The sequence below is a fragment of the Pinus tabuliformis genome, chromosome 3_2 (genome assembly GCF_031772625.1).
Source record: "Pinus tabuliformis cultivar Carrire ecotype Pingquan chromosome 3_2, CPIR1, whole genome shotgun sequence".
Classification (NCBI taxonomy): Eukaryota; Viridiplantae; Streptophyta; class Pinopsida; order Pinales; family Pinaceae; genus Pinus; species Pinus tabuliformis.
The window spans coordinates 166801435-166821989 of record NC_142302.1 but is presented as its reverse complement, the minus strand read 5'-3'; the positions used below and the strand labels follow the sequence as shown (position 1 = coordinate 166821989).

General features: G+C 42.0%; 1 protein-coding gene across 2 annotated transcripts in view; it reads right to left on the bottom strand.

The window, feature by feature from the left end:
• Positions 1–20555, bottom strand: part of EMB3129 (GTP-binding family protein) — a 199191-nt gene that overhangs the window by 71465 nt on the left and 107171 nt on the right. For both annotated transcript variants that reach the window (XR_016256911.1, XM_089416020.1), the window contains exons 6-7: positions 1586–1701; positions 1049–1230 (exon numbers count right to left, since the gene is read on the bottom strand). Coding sequence is in view for 1 of the 2 variants with exons in the window: in XM_089416020.1 (XP_089272146.1) it covers positions 1049–1230; positions 1586–1701 (298 nt within the window). In the remaining variant the exon portion in view is untranslated. The remainder of the gene's footprint in view (positions 1–1048; positions 1231–1585; positions 1702–20555) is intronic.

Below are 20555 nucleotides of genomic sequence, written 5' to 3'. Positions count from 1 at the left end.
TAATGAATTAATTAATAAGTTCTGATCTTAAATTTCATTGTCTGCAATGTTAGAAGTAATTTCCTAATTTTCCGAATTTAGAACCCCTACAGCTCCCATGATTCCATTTGCCCAACGTGTGATTAGGCACTTGGTCTTGGAGTTTGTACTTTCATATTTCCTTACCTACACCACTGATTTGTTCCACTTTTACAACAATCATTCGTTTTGCTTAGACTAACTCTTCACAAAATCAACTTGAGCCTCCACCCTATAGCCGTAGCAATTCTATATTTAGGAAATCCCCTCTTGAAGTGGAGAAGAGACAACTAAATGTGTGAGGAAGGGCTACTGTGGCGATAATGGGTAGCCTTCCTGAGTGCACAAAACTAGCCCCTTGATATTTGGGACTGTACATCATACAGGTGTACTAGATTTTGCAATAACAGATAGAAAAACATATTTTGGCACACTGCCCAACTAAGCACAAGATCACATAGGTTAAGATGTGACACCATAAGATAATAAACCAAAAGAGGAATGCAAAGCAAAATGTGTCAAGTCTACAGTGTTGAGTTTGTGGTAAAGGAGAGGTGATGATTGAGCAACACTTCCTACTTCATGAGGCATATAGCCACATGAGAAAGGGGAAAAGATTAGAAGACACGAGTTGGGAAGCAACATTTCGGGAGCCATAGTATGGGGGAGGCAAAAGGAGCATCAAGTTTGATGCACTTCAGAAACAGGGTGCCAAGAACCAACCCAACCAAAGTAGGTGACCCACCTCTAGGGGCACTACCAGATCAATAATGCAACAATTTACTGATATCTGCCAATTGGATATTGTCTCTTCCTCACATTTCTATTCTCTTAATTTGCAATGAAAAGTAAGCTGCCACAACCCATAGGTTAATTAGCCTTGTGGACATTTTAATAAAATCCTATTCTATTCTTCTCTCTCTCTCTCTCTCTCTCTCACACACACACACACACACACAAACACAAATATTTCTTCATGTGAAAATGAACTTTATAACAAATTAAAAAAACACACAGCAAGATAAGATACCTGCAGAAGGAAGTCGCTTTAGTATCTCTATGAGAATAGCAGCTACACCATCAATCTCATATGATCTTTCTCCTATGTCATCACAGATTGCAAGCTTTGTTGCAGCAGCCTGATCACTAAACCGCATTGGCAATATACCAGGAGAATCTAATAAATCTAGGTCTTGCCCAATTCGCACCCACCTTCAGAAAAAAATAAAAGTGAGTAAATCATTCAAAAGAGGTAGGAAGTTATCTTCACATCCCTTGTACCAAGAAAAGGAAGTATTTACAATTGATTAAAGAACAGAACATCCTTGATAGTGAATATAGTGATCTGAAACTACCAGAGTAGAGTAATGATTAATGTGGAGAATTACAGTAGTTAATGTAGAACAACATCCAACCATAGGGATATGCTACTATAGTAATGCCAGAATGATTGAATAACAATATGCTAATGGATCATGCATGCATGTAAAAAGCAGGCTGTGCAAGGGAGTCAACATAATATTATTGCAATTATTCTCTATGCAGGTCAAAATATGGAAAAACTCACCTCAATTCCCGAGTGACCCCTGGTCTAGGTGCTGCTTCACAAATCCTTCGCTTAAGTAGTCGGTTGATTAGTGATGACTTTCCAACATTGGGATACCCAACTACTCCTGCTCTGATCTGCTTTAATCTAAGAAAAGACCATGCTAGGGCAGAATTAGTGTTCTTCTTCTCTTCTCCTCTAGTCATTTATGGATAAATGACAAAACCAGAAGCAACAATGAATAGATTTTGATTATGTCATGAATCAAAGAAAAAGTTTCAAGACTACATGAATGCAAAAGGCAGCTAAAACATGTAGAAGAAGACAACTTGTGTTAACATCAAACCTATTCCTCACCAGCTAAAATGTCAAACATAAGAATAAGGGAAAGGCAGGAGCAAACAGAAATACATTTTACAGAGCACAGAGAGCATATTATTGGTTGTCAAAATGCATAAGCGTGAAGAGAACCTTGAGAACACAAAGAAATGCTTCCCACATGGAAAATGCAATCTATCTAGATTACTAACATGTGGTATGTGCTATGAGTTGTAAGATAACACTGAATGGCAAAATTCATTAAAATCACTTACGCGTGGAAACAAACCGGATTTTAAACAGCATCCTTCATGTAAAATATATTGTATGTACATATAATTTTCCCCATAGTTTCATTTTTTAAACAGTAGCTCCATTTGGGGGTCCCTAAAAGGTTCTCACGCCATTCATGCTCCAAGATTAGTAATTTATATCTACAATTTATTTCAAAAGAATAGAACAAAGGCCTAGTGCAAATTCAAAATTATCTTTACTCACACAAATATAGGAGATGCAAACTGGCAAACCACCTATCCATACAGAAATCCAGTAAACAAAGAATAAATTAACCTTGACAGAAAGATAGCATAAACCAAGAACTACTTCCAATTTTAAATGGTAGCTTGGGTGTTCAAGACATGAACTTATTCATCATCTATTTCAGTAATTTACGTATAATAAATGTTAAAATATAGTTCATGCATTGTTCTGCAGTGAGTGATAGTTAATGGTGGACCATCCATGTCAAAAGTCATCTATATTCTAGAAAACACACCATGGAGCATAATATTCTATTGACAAGAAGCTATGTATCCCGAAGAACAAGGAATCATCAAATGGGAAATGGCACGTAATGGGCTTCTGGCAACCGGAAAAGCTGGGTTCCAATGTTGGCTGGAAGCTTTAAGTAGACATTTATACCAAATGGTAAGAAAGGGACAAACGATAGAAAACAGAGAAGCCACACAAGATAAGGGAAAAAGTGAGAAATGAAACTTCTATCCAAAATCAAGAAAACATGTTTTGGAAAAAAGAAGCTTCAAAATAGCGATATTCCACTACCCAAACATAAGAAACTCTCTGCGGAATCATCTACTTCTGACATCCAGGTTGTTCTTTTCTACTGTTTCTGCTCTCCTGTTTTCCTCAGTTGACAAGTTCCCTCATTGTCACAAGAAAGGTTTTCTTTCCTGTTAATGCCTGATTTACACCCTTGGGTTACAGGCGTTATCCTTGCAGCAGTTTCAGGCATTTGATCTTTGCTATTACAGACTTTGCTGATGGGTGTTACTCGGTTTGGATTGCAGTATTTTGGATAGGATGCCATAAAAAGTTCCTTACATTTTACCATACCTTATTGCAGCAAATTAATGAACTCTGGTCAACCATTCAAGCTATCATGCATGGAGCCATTAGCTGCAGCATTGCTGATATATGGACAGGAAGAAACAGCAAATGTTTTGTTGTGCAAGTTCAGATGGGGCCACTCGATTTTGTTTTAGAGCACAGAACTTTTTAAAGCATATTCAGAAAGTCAAGCAGCAATTGTCCACAAGCAAAATTCCAAGACTGATATGATGTAAATCAGTAGACTTGTTTTTTAGATCAATCAGTTGTGATGAGACGAAGCAAATTGGATGGACAAAGTCTCAAAAAATTGAAGGGTTGAGGATTTTAAGAATCCAGACAAGAAGAGCAGCTGGCCATCTATAAAGGCATTACCGTTACTGTGCCTTTGGTCCCTACAATTTCTATGTTTTGATTTCCAATATTCTGTTATGAGTCATGACACCTGCTGTTTTACTTATGATAGTATGTAATATCCCCAATTTTGATTTTTCATTCGAGGGGATTAACCGAATTTATTGGAGAGGTGCTAAGCATAGCACAATTTTGTAATCTGGGCATTGGAGACATTTTTGGCATATGGAACTTACGAGAAATGGAAAATTACAGCTCTAGTGGAATGTGGGGGCCACAAGAGAAGGAAATTCGATCCAATGGAGCAATTCGCACTTCTTGGAGGAGAGAGAAAGAAAAGGGTGCGAACTAGAGGAGAGTGGGGACCACCACAGAAGGGGCCAGCAATTATAAATAAAGCATGGAGGCTCTCATTTGGATATCTTTCGATCATTTGATAATTCAACACTAGTTCTCTTGAGCTGCTTAGGCAAAACAACCCGTGTTGTTCAGCACAAGGAATTTCTGAGCGGGAATTCTACCCTCATTTCAGAGAACTTTGAGTGTCTCCCTAGTGAGGCAAATTCGGGGAGCTCAATTCAGAGTTTCCATTGGGCATATTTGCAGGTTATTTCAGCTAGTGCATGTTTCTTCCAGGGCACAGAAATAGTTCGAATTTCTTGTGGGGAGATCAGTTACAGGGGAGCAGAACACCAGAGGATTTGCAGGGGTTTCCCATTATTTTGTCTAGGGATTTTGTGGTGATTAGCAGCATTGAGCTTCAGGAAATTCTTGGGGCCAAAATTCTACATTTTTGGAGGTGCACAAGGGTCCCCAGGGTAACTTGCGCAGGGGCTGGAGGAATAGAGGTTGAGGAGAGATAAGGTTCGGAGATAGGGGGTATTTCTCAGTGGAGAATTTAGCCAGAGTTGGGAGAGATTTCCAATGGTGGATTTGGGCTAAATTCAGCAGTATCAGTACCATGGAGTGTTTCTAGCCAAATTGGGCAATTTGCACTTGTTGGGGGTCACCAAAGTTCGGTGGCTTCAGCCCAAACCCTTTCTGGGTTTTTGTGGATTTATTGAGAGGAGTCTCTAATTAATTTAACATAATTTTCCGGGTGATATTCGAGCCTGAAATCCTCATTCTTATAGCAGGGAAAATTGCTAGTTATTTGGGAAATTTGCATCACTTTGTGGGTTCAATTTGGTCTGGAGATAAACCAAACCTTTTCTGGGTATTTACGGGTTTGAGGAGAGGAGCTCGTAGCTGCAATGTCAAATCATTCCGGGCATTATTTTGAGCATAATGACCAGTTCCATTCAATAGCCAGCAGCAAAGTTTTTGGACAAGCTCGAGAGACAGATTTGGGCTAATTCTGTTAGAAAATTATATATTACAAAGCAATGGAACACATAAAAAATTGCAGAAATATGAACACATGAAACAAGAGAGACACAGATATACGTGGTTCACCTAGTTTGGGCTACATCCACGGAGAAACAGCCAGTCCTTCTTTATTATATTATCCAGCAAACTGAAGAGATACAACCTACAGCAGATCCGCTGTAACACCCTCTTCGCTCTCAATCTCCTCTCTCTTCCTCACTCAGAATACAGATATACATAGACGCAATACAATTCCCTCGTATATAATGAGGGGTTGCCTTCTAGGGCAAAAAACCCTGAATTAAACATAACTTCTACCGTCAGATCATCCGCCTAATGAACGGCCCAGATTGACTAGAAATTACTAGACTTTTACAACGCAATTTTACATCTATTTTTAGCTTCGGGGGCGCTGCCCCTGAACCCCCGCCGGGGGACCATTGGCCCCTGGACCCCCCAGCCGGGGGGATTAGCCCCCCCGCGTGGAGGGGTATACAGTCTTCTTGGGGTATACATCCAGCTGAGACATTTGAATACAGAAGATAATCAAGCTCCACACACAACAATCTCCCACTTGGAGACTGATTATAGCAACTCCACTACTGCTTCATTTGCTAGACAATGACTCCACTTTGGACCTGGCTATTTCTCACCTTCTTCATCATACTTGAAGACCAATTGAAACTGAGCAGATTCTCAGTTTCTCCCTAGTTACAACTTTTGTTAGCATATCTGCAATATTCTGGCTAGTGTGTATCTTTTCCAGCTTCAACTGTCCATCTTCCAATGCTGACCGTATGAAATGGTACTTGAGCTGTATATGTTTAGTCTTGGAATGAAATGCAGAGTTCTTTGCAAGATCTATGGCACTCTGGCTGTCACTGTATAACCTGTCCAACTCCTGCTTCTTACCCAATTCATCCAGAAACCTTTGTAACCAAATCATTTCTTTACTAGCCTCTGTAGCAGCAACATACTTTGCTTCTGTTGTTGATAGTGCAACAACACTTTGGATTTTTGAAACCCAAATGACAGTTGTTCCACCTACAGTAAATACATATCCTGTAGTGCTCCTCATGTTATCTCTGTCACCTGCCATATTTGCATCAACATATCCCTGTAGAGCAATGTTTGAACCACCAAAGCATAATGCTTGATTCGTGGTACCTCTCAAATACCTGAGAATCCACTTCACTGACATACAATATTCTTTTACTGGATTGTTCATGTACCTGCTTACAACTCCCACTGCATGTGCAATATCAAGCCTTGTGCAGACCATTGCATACATTAAGCTTCCAACTGCTGATGCATATGGAACTTTAGACATATGAGCCATTTCTTCCTGAGCCTTGGGACACACCTCCTTACTTAATTTGAAATGACTAGCCAAAGGTATACTAACTAGTTTTGCATTCTGCAACATTTTCAACACCTTTTCTATGTACTCACTTTTAGACAATGTTAATTTGCGATTCTTCCTATCTCAAGTTATTCTCATACCAAGGTTTTGTTTTGCAGCACCCAAATCCTTCATTGCAAATGTGTTTGCCAATTTCCTTTTGAGCACATTTATTTCTTGCATGTTAGAACCTGCAACAAGCATGTCATCTACATACAATAACAATATAATATAGCTGCCATCATTTTGCCTTTTGAGATAAACACAATGATCAGAGTGACATCTAGTATAACCTTGTTCAGACATAAATCTGTCAAATTTTAGATACCACTGCCTTGGAGCCTGTTTTAAGCCATACAAGCTCTTCTTCAACCTGCACACTAGTTTCTCCTTCCCTTTTACCTCATATCCTTGTGGTTGCTGCATATATATCTCTTCCTCCAAATCCCCATGGAGAAAGGTTGTCTTTACATCTAACTGCTCAAGATGAAAATCTTCAACTGCTACTAGACTTAAAATAGTTCCTGATTGAAGTCATTTTAACAACAGGAGAAAATATTTCATCAAAATCAATACCTTTCTTCTGTGCAAACCCCTTCACCATAAATCTAGCTTTGCACCTCTTTTTTTCTCCATCTTCTTCCTTCAGCCTGTAAACCCATTTATTCTGCAATGATGTTTTACCTGCAGGCAACCTGACTAAGTCCCAAGTCTAGTTATGTGCTAAGGAGTCCATCTCTTCTTTCATCGCTTGCTCCCACTTCTTCCTGGTTTCTACCTGCACTGCTTCTTCATAACATTCTAGTTCACCATAATCAATCAACAATACATAATATAATGAAGGAGAGTATCGTTCAGGGGGTCTACTTATCCTGGTAGATCTTCTAACACCACTTTCTAGTGTTTGAGGTGCTTTTTGCTATTGTGGTTGTTGTTCTAGCTGTTGATCATTATGATTTTCAAGCACCATCACTTTTCCTGTGATATCATCAAGCGATGTGTATTCTTTGTTTTCTTTTTCTTGTTTCTTTTCCTGCAATTGATTCCTATACAAGACCTTTTCATTGAATATTACATCTCTGCTCTTAATGATTTTGTGATTTTCATAATCATATAAGCGATAACCAAAATCATTAACACCATATTCAATAAAGGTACATTTCTTTGATTTTGCCTCAAGCTTTGTTCCATTTTCTTTATTAATGTGGACAAAGGCTTCACAACCAAAAGTCTTTAAAAATTAGTAGTTTACCTTTTTACTTGTCCATGCCTCCTCTGGAATACCACCATCCAAGGAACTTGAAGGCCCTCTGTTTATTAGATAAACAACAGTATCTACAGCATCTGCCCAAAATTGTAAAGGCAATCCTGCATGCAATCTCATGCACCTTGCACGCTCCATGATTGTCCTGTCCATCCTTTCTGACACACCATTTTCTTGTGGTGTTCCTGGAACTGTCTTCTCTCTGCGAATTCCATTCTCTGAACAGTACCTATCAAACTCTTTGCTGCAATATTCACCCACATTATCTGATCTGAGACACTTCAACCTTTTCCCTGTCTCACTTTCAACCAAAGGTTTCCATTTTTTGAAAGTATCAAATACATCAGATTTATTTCGAATACAATAAATCTAGGTTTTTCTGGTTGCATCATCAATAAAAGTAACATAATAACGAGAGCCATCAAGAGATGAAACCTGAGCAGGTCCCCATATATCAGTATACACAAGCTCTAATTTTTCACTCTTCTTTTCTTTCCCAACTCTAAGGAATCTGACTCTTCTGTTTTCCATAAACAAAATTCTCACAAAATTTTAAATCAACATGCTTCAAACCTGGCAACAAATTTCTTGAGTGAAGAATTTGCATCCCCTTCTCACTCATGTGCCCAAGCCCATGATGCCACAATGCTGTATCTTCTCCTGTAGAGGTTAAAGCATTGACAAAATTAGAAATACCATTGCATAAATACAATGTACCAACCTTTCCTCCTTTTGCTATTACCAAGGATCCTTTAGTGACCTTCCAGGTTTTATCTGTGAAAGTACTTATGCAACCTTCACCTCCCAACTGCCCTGTTGAAATCAGATTTTTCTTCAGATCTGGAACATGCCTTACCTCCTTCAATAGCCATTGATTTCCATTCTGTTGTTTTATGAAAACTGTACCCATTCCAACGATTTTACATGGTTTATCATCACCCAATCGAACCTGTCCAAAATCTCCTTGAACATAATCATGAAAATGTTTCCTATCAGGTGTGGCATGGAATGAGGCCCCTGAATCTACCACCCAGGCATCAATAATATTTTCTAATGAAAGAATCAAAGCATCTTGCAACACATCACCTGTCACATTCGCTTCATGATTAGTTTCTTGTTGCGCGTCTCCTTCTTTTCCCTTCCAAGACTTGCAGTCTTTCTTCAGGTGTCCTTTCTTCCCGCATTTCCAGCACACTATCCCCGATCTGGACTTGGATCTGCCTTTTCTTGACTTACTGCAATATCCTGGGCTCTTTCCTCTTTCCATTTTTCTTCCCCTAGTCTCTGCAGTCAAAGCATTACCTGATGTCTCACCGGAGCTTTTCCATCGCATTTCCTCGCTAAGGATTGCACCGACAACATCATCAAACTTTAAAGTATTAGATCCAGAGACAGAGTTACTAATGGCCATAACTAAACCATTCCAACTTTCTGGCAATGAGCACAAAAATAACAGAGCCCTAACTTCATCATCAAAATTTACCCCTAGAGAACTTAACTGACTTGTAACTGTATTAAAATCATTTAAATGATCAACAACAGATCCACCCTCTGACATCTTCATATTAAATAAACGCTTCATAAAAAATACCTTATTTGACGCCGAGGATTTTTCATATAGTTTGGCTAATGCCGACATTAAACCCTATTTTGTCGTTTCCTTTGAAATATTGAACGCTACCGACGCCGCTAGGCATAGCCGTACTGTTCCAAGTGCCTTTCTGTCGAGAATATCCCATTCTATGTCTATCATACTTGTCGGCTTTTTTGTCTTTCCGCTCAATGGTAGGTACAGATCTCTCTAATACAGATAATCTTCTATCTGCATCTTCCACAGCTGGTAGTTTTGGTCGTTGAATTTTTCGACCCTAAACCTACCATCTTCCGCCATTGCTCCCACTCGAACCAGGAACCCTTCTCTCATGTGAGTTTATCAGCCAAATAGACCTTCAGCTCTGATACCAGTTGTCAGAAAATTATATATTACAGAGCAATGGAACACATAAAATATTGCAGAAATATAAACACAAAAAACACATAAAACAAGAGAGACACAGATATACGTGGTTCACCCAGTTTGAGCTACATCCACAGAGAAACAACCAGTCCTTCTTTATCATATTATCCAGCAAACTGAAGAGATACAACCTACAGCAGATCTGTTGTAACACCCTCTTCACTCTCAATCTCCTCTCTCTTCCTCACTCAGAATACAGATATACATAGACGCAATACAATTCCCTCATATATAGTAAGGGGTTGCCTTCTAGGGCAAAAAACCCTAAATTAAACATAACTTCTACCGTCAGATCATCCGCCTAATGAACGGGCCAGATTGACTAGAAATTACTAGACTTTTACAAGGCAATTTTACATCTATTTTTAGCTTCGGGGGACCGCTGGCCCCCAGACCCCCTAGCCGGGGGGGATTAGCCCCCCCGGACCCCCGCGGGGGGGGACAAGTCCCCCCCGCGTGGAGGGGTATACAGTCTTCCTGGGGTATACATCTGGCTGAGACATTTGAATACAGAAGATAATTAGCCTCCACACCCAACAAATTCCAGCACCTGATCCTACATATTCTCACCTGGGTTTTGTATTGCTTGTTGTAGCAAGCCCAGGTTCTATGTATTTCATCTTATTGTACTTGGTTTTCTATGCATAATTAATAAAATGGCTCAGAACTATTGCCCAAATTTTGAGGTTTTCTAATTTGTGCTCTTGTTCAAATTTTTATTGTTGTAATTTAGTTCATGCATCTGTTATTTGCTGTAAATTTCAATTTGGGATATTACAGTGGTATCAGAGCATGATCTTCGCCAGTTGTGGGGAAGCTAGCAAGATCATGAAGGTGTTGGGCATGTATGCACAATGACGGGGGAAGCCATAGACAAACCCATGGCTCAAGGAAGATTCAGTATGCAGGAATTCTAGGGTGGAATCTGTTGGAATGATGAGAGGTTAGCCCAATTGAGGAAGGTGATGGACCAAATCCATCCTCATTGTTTCAGCAGAGACTAGAAGTGCACAGGCCATGAGGGTGCAGCCTAGAGGGATGTGAAAATCATGTATTTAATGGTGAAGGGTGTATTATGATCAAACAATGTGCCAATCCCTTAGCTTCAAAAAGTTCTCAACATAAAAGGCCATCTTTGGACATACCCTAATTGGAGGGTTAACCCAAGTAGTCTAGATATACTGTCTATATATGTCATCCCTGATGAACTAGTTCAACTCCTATCTGAGAGGTAGAAGGCGGACAGGAGCATTTAGGGAGTATCTAAATGGAGGGAGTCAGTCCATCTGAATGCCTGTGAACTCCATGAGAATGAACACAACCATTAACCAACGATGAGCCCGTCTCGATCGACTAGACAAGGCAATGGTCTCTAATGGACAATAGGCCAAGTACGAGTACCTCTCTCACCCCTTCACCAAATTGGTGAAATTTCAAACCAAATGCAAAAAAGGGACCAAATTGAACATTGTCTCAAGTCAAAAGGGTTGTGCGCCAAAGTCCACCAAGGTGATAGGCTGAGGGACTGCCTATTTACATTTGATGATGCGATAAAGGAGAAGGATTTGGACCCGCTTGACTGGATAGCCAACAAAGCATCCAAAGTTTGTATTCAGATTTACTACTACTTAATAATAAAACCCTTAGAGTTGTTGCACCAGTCTTCCCGCATTGGGTTTTTCCAAGGACTTTTGTCCAAAAATAACAGTGTCATTGTGTTGTATTTTTTTTCTTGTTCACTTTCTTGTTTCAGCATATTATTTTAAATAGTGAATACTGCAGTTGTATTTACTTCGATATTTATCATAGAACATAGTAAATAACTTGTATGAATTAACAAGTAGGAGAAGTAATATCAGTTTGTTGTAGTAGGGATTCCAGGTTTAGGAATTTTCACATGATATCAGAGCTACAGGTGAAGCAAGAAGAACAGAGCCGAAAGACCCAGCGCTGAAGGAAGAAGGGAATTTGAAATTCCTGCAGAGGCAGCAATTCGAATCCCCGGAGGGATTACGCAGTTCAGGCCAGGAGGGCTAGATTCTCGTGGTAAATCTCTCTCTGAGTGAGTTGACAGAGAGGTAGGATTTCCAGTTCGAGATTTGTCAGCGGCAAAGGGAGCAGCGTAGCAGAAGCTTCAATGAAGAGGGGTTTTCTAGTGGGACGCAGTTTTTTGCAGGCAATTGCTGGGCAGAAAGACGTTAGAGGGAAGAGAGAGACACAGTTGAGGGAATTCTTCCTCAGAGGACTTCCAGCCAAGAAGTTTGAATTCTCATCAGTTGAGCAGCAAGAAGGGGCAGCAAATCTATTGACTCCAACAAGGAGTGCGTAGGCTAGCCCAGTAGCAGCGCAGAGGAGAGAGGAGGTCATTCGACTTTCTATTTGGCAGAGATGGCATCCAGTGGACTAAGAGATCAAGACAGGTTGGATGGGGCATCCAACTATGTGATCTGGAAGGCAAGGATGTTGTGCCTTCTAGATGAGCATTTTCTCAAGGCCTACGTTGACAGTGTGGTGGTTGTGCCCGTGGATCCAAATCCGCTCAAGAAGTACAGAGGAGAAATGGCTAAGGCAAAGAGAATGATCCTCGATGCAATGAAGGATCATGTGGTCTGTCACATTGCTAGCAGAGGGACAGCTAAGGAGATGTGGGATGCGTTGTCTATGTTGTATCAAGGATCTTCCGAGCAACGAAAAATGTACCTTGAGCAGAAGATGAGATCCATACAGATGCAGAAGCGGGAACTCATAGATCTGTTCCTCACAAAGCTTCAGGAGACCCGTAATGAGTTAGCAGTTGCAGGGTCTACACCTCAAGGGTCCGAGATGGTAAAACTGGCCCTAAATTCTGTTTCTGAAGATTGGCAAGTCTTTGTCCAGAGTATCCTGGGCAAGGCGACTTTGCCAAATTGGGATGAGATGTGGGTAGCTCTTAAGTAAGAGGAGCTTAGGAGAGATTTGGTCAAGTGTAAACTTGATGGAAGCAGCAACAGTGGGTCGAAGCCCAAGGAGGAGGAAGAAAATGCAACCCTCACATCCAATGGACAGCAAGAGCAGCAGAGGTGGAAGAAGGACATCTCGAAGATTAAATGCTTCAAGTGTGGTGAAATGGGTCACTGCGCAACACAGTGTCCTCTTAGGAAGAAGGACAAAGATGAGAAGCATGATCCATAGGTTGCTCCCACGATGATCGAAGAGGAGTTTGCCATGACAGTCGAGATACCTCCAGGAGGGAGTTAGATTGATTTAGAGTTGTAGTTTGAAAGAGCTACAGATGGGCAAGATCCTTGAGGAGCCCACCTCTCGGATCAATTCCTTGCTACAGGAGCCCAGATCAGTGGTAGCAGGATAGACCAGTGCCAGTTGGTGCAAAGGAGTGCAGGTGTGACAGTTTCAATGGCTAGGAGCGCCAGAGACTTAGCAGCGCAGATCAGAGTTGACAACAGTGCAGATGGCACATAGCAGAGGTCAGCAGCAGTGCAAAGGATTCAGAGGGTCAACGCAGAGACTAGCAGCAGCGAGATGCATCATATTGAATACCAGTTCAGTAATTTGGGATGCTTTTTCGTTGTTGATGCAGTAGCAACAGCAATTTGTAGTGCAGATGCAATTGCCAATGGCAGTGCCAGCAGCAGCATGGATGCAGAATTAAGAGGGAGTTGCAATACGGATGCAATGTTCACAGTGGTAGGGTCAACAACTGTACAGATGCAACATTTGCGCAGTAGTTGGTGGACAGGATGTTAGACATTAGCAGTGCAAAAGGAGATGTTACAGAACAGAGTGATGCTTCAGCAGGATGCATTGCTAGAGCACATTCCTCGCTAAGAGGGAGTGTTATTTCTGGTAGCATAGAAAGTGCTCCAAGTCTCAAAATTTGTAGGGAGGCTTAGCCACTTGCATTTTCCAATACCCAGAAATCGTTTCGGGAAATTCCCCCAGAGATAGTTTTATTAAAATAATTAATTATTTTTAATGGGACCCTAAGTCTAAACTTAAGAAATTAAAATAATTAATGGGTATTAATCTAAACTGTGGGTGAAACTTCTAGAAGAAGGCAGAGATCAAGTCAATATGATCCTAGCCATTCATTAGAATCTAATCCGGGCCGTTTATTGATCAACGAGAGGATTATTAGAGAAGGCTTGATGGGCACTTGGAGTACCCAGCGAGAGTTGATCAGTGAAATCGAATTGTTGAGGCTAAAGCAAAGCAGTGATTTCGTGGTGATCACGCAGAGAGGGGCAAAGATATTTTTTGGTTGGAGAATCTTCCCCTGAGCTAAGAATACACAACAGAGAGGCAGAGAAAGTCGAAGAGGAGGCAACACAGTGCCCGGTGAGGGTGACGCAGAGCCACGAAGGGCTCATGCAGAGCAGCACAATGTCTTCAGTGCAAAAGTCCGAAATTTAGTTGGGAGTTCAATGTTCGGAGCCGGGAGGGATGAAGTCGAGGCTGCTGAGAGCAAATCGATCCAGTAGAGGAAGTGATGCAGTTCCTCAAAGGTAGTGACGCAGGCCCACACAATGATTGCGTAGGGACAGCACAGAGGTAGTCGGGGACTCGTTGTTTCAGTTGTCGGATCAGCCAGGACTTGTATTGTAGAGTGAGGTAATCTCACTAATTTCATCTGCTGAGTGATATTCTCTGTATTGGATAGCCAACAAAGCATCCAGAGTTTGTATTCAAATTTACCACTGCTTAATAATAAAACCCTCAGAGTTGCTGCACCGGTTTTCCTGCATTGGGTTTTTCCGGGGACTTTTGTACAAAAATAACGGTGTCATTGTGTTGTATTTTTTTTCCTGTTTAGTTTCTTGTTTCGACATATTATTTTAAATAGTGAATAATGCAGTTGTATTTACTTTGATATTTACCGTAGAACACAATAAATAACTTGTATGGATTAACAAGTAGGAGAAGTAACATCAATTTGCTACAGTAGGGATTCCGGATTTAGGAATTTTCACAAGGAGGACTGCCCATCATCTGTTGTAGAAGTCCTTCTCCACTCACAAGTCTAGGGCTACTCAACTGCTCCTCTGCCTCATCAAACCTTGAGCTCAACAACTGCCACTCTAACAACTACCTAGGTCCATGAATATGGTGCACACTGAGCTCTAACTTGGGCACTATCACGCTGTCCTCCAATAGACCATAAATGCCCAATCCACTATCCACACTTGGTCCACTCTCACACTGCCCTCCAACAAACCACGAGTGACCAATCCTCGTTGTAGCATCTGCTCCTAGTTAGGGAATCCAACACTTATGGAGATCCTTCCACATGATTGCTAACAGACTCCTCAAAATTTACCTCTCCAAAGACACCATCCACCTGCAAGTCACATCAACTCGAGAGGAATAATATACTTCTGCTCTGTAACCTCCTATTGCTCCTCTTGACACATGCACTATTGTTGATGAACTTGCTCTTAGGTTGATTCAACTTTGTCCTCTTCTAGGACTCATCATCCTCTAGCATCCAACCATCAACCAAGATGAAATCTGCAACTCTTTGTTGTTGCTACCTTGCCTTGGGATCTGTGTATGTAGCAATTTGGTTAGGGCACACCCAACAACCCTAAATCCCTGCAAAAATCATTATATCTCCTTCTCCAATTGGGTTGCCATCTATGTTGTCCACACAAGGCTGCTTAAGCACTGTACTTGGCTTTGAAAAACTTCAAAAGACACCCTCCTGTACTCTGCCCAGAACAGCAACATAAAACGACTCTAGCACAAGAAGATACCATTGTTTGGGTTGCGGCCTCCTCTCGAAGTCTGCGGCTAGGAGAGAGGGGCTCTCTAGCCCTCTTGGCCCTCTCAACAAACCTCCACAACGTGCTGTTGTAGCAGCCTATCCCTGCGGCCCATAACAGTGCCAACACCCACACACAAATACACCAAACAGTCTTCAATACTTACCTCTATTTTACGGTCTGATCTGGCAGGAATTTCACTGTCATGTTGGTCTTGAGTTAGGCCTCCAAGCTTCCACATTCTCACCTTCAAGCCTCAGACATCTACGGCTTCTTTTTGAAGAAATTTTCACCCTAAAAACAGAGATACTCCTTTCCAAACATGTGCTTCTTCCATCCCTTGCTCGCTGCCTCAGATCTGCATCAAACTGAGGAGGTTTCTTGGATGATCAATGCTCCTTGGATGTGTCTAAATGACTTCCCAACGACTCTTATTTATACATGTCTCATGTGCAACGTCTAGCCCACTCTTGGGTTTTCCAACAACAAGGTCGACTTGTATTATCATGCACAAACCCACATGTAAACTTCAAAAATTCATAACTCCACTTTGAGAACTCGAAATCCGATGATTCTCGATGCGTTGGATTCGTCTTAACATCCTCTATCATCTCTATCCATCACATGTCAAAGTATCATCACGGTTTTGGCCAAAACATCGATGGGTGCAAAACCCCAAGCTTGGGTTTCAAGTCCATAAGGCCACTTGTGTAGCTCCTTCCTCCAAACCCTCCATCCTCAAGGCTTGGAGTACCTCCCAAGCTACAAAAATCAACACTCCCTCTTAGCGAGGGAGGTATTTCCAAGACTAGGAAGTAACCATCATCATCCGGCGACTGTAGCCCATCTAGCGTCCATCACTACAGCATGCTCTGTAGAATGAACCCGACAATCTCGATGGTGCCTCTGTCTCATCACACCTAAAGATCCCAAACCTCCATAGGGTTGTTCCCTCTAAGGCTAGACTCCCTCTGAGCCTACACGATCTCCACTGGCTCAATCTTGCAAGCACTCATCCTCCTAGATCAAATACCATACATGCAAATCCATGCAATCTCAGATATGCAACATCACGATCCAATGAAGACTCTAGCATGCCAACATGTAGTCCATCACATGAAGCAATCTCGATCATACTGATCTCGACCATGCTAAAGAAGTCCTCGAGTTGTCCCAACCATCCATGACAAGACATAAGAATTCCACGATCTACAAACCGCCACACAACATACTGAAGTGCACTAAGTTCACCACCGATCCACCATAACTCCCAACTCATCTCACCATGTAGCCTATCGAGACCACATATCCATGTCTTTAGCTGAACCTTCGGCTCCATGATCTAGATACCCACAACTCCCTCTGAGTTGCTTCGTTGTGTACACTCTGATTCACTGTCCCTCAAAGTAGCTCAGATACGCTCTGATTCCATGTTGTCTTTCCACGACCCTAGTGCTAGGATATAATCTTAAAATCTCTAATGCTACCAAACCAAGAATCACAACGAAACTACTTTGCACAGCGGAATATAAACAGCGGTAAATCTACTAGTGCACAAAATATAGACAACTTTTTACAATTTTCAACCCAACTTCATTATATTAATCCAACTGAATAATACAACAGCCTAGGGTTCCTGTACCAAGGATAATGACCCTCGTACATCCACTAGTACAAGAATACAAAACTGGGGCTTGGTGTCATTCCATCGACAACCAATCTACCCTTGACAAGATACTCTGACCCTCTGGCTGATTTAGCTTCACAACTCCCCTCGGTCGTACCCTGTGCTTGCCCTGTCCTTCAGCTCCTGATCCGCAACATTGCCTCTACCAATGATCCAAGTCCATTTAACCAATGAACCTCGGCTATCCAGTTTGCTCACTAGTTGTGCCTTAGTCCATCCAGGGCACAACACATCGAGACTCCTGTTGAGTTGTTCACAACTTTGTTTGTGAACAACTCTCAATCTACCCACTGCTGCTCCTCAGCTACTCAAGGACTTCAGCCCACTATAGTCTTCATGTGTTGCTCCAATGAATACTAACACAGGGCACGGAAGGCTGCCACCTATCCCTGCAAGATGTCCATCTCCCACAATGAACACGGGCTAGGAGGACTGCCCATCATTTGCTATAGAAGTCCTTCTCCACACAGAAGTCTAGGGCTGCTTAACTACTCCTCTAGCTCATTAAACCTTGAGCTCAACAATTGCCACTCTAGCAACCACCTATGTCCATGAAGATGGTGCACACCGAGCTCTAACTTGGGCATTATCACGCTATCCTCCAACAGACCATAAATGCCCAATCCACTGTCCACACTTTGTCCCCTCTCACGCTGCCCTCCAACAGACCACGAGTGACCAATCCTCGTTGTAGCATCTGCTCCTAGTTAGGGCATCCAACAGCTATGGAGACCCTTCCACATGGCTGCTAACAGACTCCCGAAATCTACCTCACCAAGGACACCATCCAACTGCAAGTCACATCAACTCAAGAGGAATAATATACTTCTGCTCTACAACCTCCAGTTGCTCTTCTTGACACATGCACTATTATTGATGAACTTGCTCTTAGGATGGTTCAACTCTATCCTCTTCTAGGACTCATCATCCGCTAGCATCCAACCATTAACCAAGATGACATATGCAACTCTCTGATGCTGCCTCCTTGCCTTGGGATCTGTGTATGTAGCAGTCTGGTTAGGGCACACACAACAGCCCTAAATCCCTGCACAAATCATTGTATCTCCTTCTCTAATTGGGATGTCATCTATGCTGTCCACACAAGGCTCCTTAAGCATCGTTCTTGACTTTGGAAAACTTCACAAGACACCCTCCTGTACTCTGCCCAAAACAACAACACAAAACAGTCCCCTAGCACAAGAAGATACCATTGTTTGGGTTGCGGCCTCCTCTCAAAGTCTGTGGCTAGGAGAGAGGGTCTTTGTAGCCCTCTCGGCCCTTTCAACAAACCTCCACAATGTGTTGTTGTAGCAACCTATCCCTGTGGCCCAGAACAGTGCCAACACCCACACACAAATACACCAAACAGTCTTCAATACTTACCTCGATCTTACGGTCTGATCTGGCAGGAATTTCGCTATCATGTTGGTCTTGAGTTAGGCCTCCAAGCTTCCACGTTGTCACCTTCAAGCCTCAGACATCTGCGGCTTATTTCTGAAGAAATCTGGACCCTAAAAACAGAGATACTTCCTTTTCCAAACACGTGCTTCTTCCTTCCCTTGCTCGCTGCCTTAGATCTACATCAAATTGTAGAGGTTTCTTGGATGATCAATTTTCTAAATGACCTCCCAACGACTCTTATTTATACATGTCTCATATGCAATGTCTAGCCCACATTCTTGGGCTCTCCAACATGTATTATGGTGCACAAACCCACATGTAAACTTCAAAAATTCATAACTCCACTCTGACAACTCAGAATTCGACGATTCTCGATGCATTGGATTTGTCTTGACATCCTCTATCATCTCTATCCATCACATGTCAAAGTCCCATCACGATTTTGGCCCAAACATCGATGGGTGCAAAACACCAAACTTGGGTTTGAATCCCACAAGGCCACTTGTGGAGCTCCTTCCTCTAAACCCTCAATCCTCAAGGCTTGGAGTACCTCCCAAGCTACAAAAATCAACAGGCTGAGGATTTGTAGCCCTTGTAAATTTGAGGTTGGGAGGCCTGACACAAACTAAAATGAGGTCATGAAAACTGCACTGTCAAATATATGTAGGTTCTAGCGATCTTAATCTCCTCCACTCTGAAAAAGAAATGTAGGTCTAAGAGGATTTTCTTCATCCCATTGAAGAACATAACCTTGATTATACCTAGGTTAATGGTCAATTGTTGAAGATAATAGAAGAGAGCAAGGGCATCCAACTATCTCTATAATCTCTCTAGAGGTGAAGCTAAGAGGACCACATCATCCTCAAAGAGTAGAAATCAAAACATGATGAAGGAGACATTAGTCACTATCTTGAATATGGTCATGGAGAAAATCCTCCAACATCAATATAGATCCAAATAATGTGGCAAACATGGGGCAACCTTGTTTAACCCCAATGGTACTCTAGATAAAATTTGAATGCCTTGTGAGTTGTTCGGAGACAACCATTACCAATGACCAACTCATATAGGCACATAATGGTTGTCAGTAGGGTCTGTTGTCGCACAAAGTGTCTAGGAACCGCGACAACACTTTTAGTAAGGGTTGTCACTCTAATCCTTACTCACTCCATTTAGACTCTCTCCTAGACAAGTCAAGGGGGGTAGTCCCTAAGGTGAATGAATGAGAATAGCATGTGGAACACAGGTTCTAGGAGACTTAAAGATGGACAACTTGACAAATATAAATGGATCCCGGTTAACTGAAATGAATAGATTAAACACTAATACAACCAAGACACAACCACAAGATAGAAATGATTTGTTGATTTGGGGTAGCAACGGATGTGCTCTAGCCAGGAAATTTGGTGGAGAGGTTGGGAAACATGAGATCTCCAATACCCATAAAGGGTTTGGGCAGATTCTAAACAGGTCAGGAGATATTAAAATAATTAATATTTTTAATGGAGTCCCTAAGTCTAAACTTAGGGAAAATAAAATATTAATGTCTATTAATATGAATCTGTGTTAGAATGGTCCAAAAGACATGGATCAACCCACATCTAATCTTAGCCATTGATTAGGGACTTAATCTCGGTCGTTGATATGTCAACAGGAAAAGCATAAGAGGAGGCTTGAGAGTCACTTGGAGGATACACCAGAGTGATCAGTCATTCTATTCTCTAGAGTGGGGTTTGCTAAGAGAGATAGAATTAGTGATCGGGAGATGCAGCTGAGGGGCATTTGAGTACAGAGAGGCAAAGATAGTGTCGGGAGAGTAGCGCAATAGCTGAGGAGAGTGACGCAGAGCCAACCAGGGCTCACACAAGGCCACACAGAGGCAGTTGGGAGTTGTGCAGAGCCTCAGAGAGGCCAGCGTTGCTGACGCAGAGGGCTAACGCAGGGCCTACTAAGGCTGACGCAGACCCATCCGGGGTGACGCAGGGCCAGCGTGAGGCAGAGAGGGGCTGACGCAGTCCAAAGAGAGGCTGACGCTAGGGTTTCTGGGGCAAATTGGTGCTGAGTAGCTGCCGAA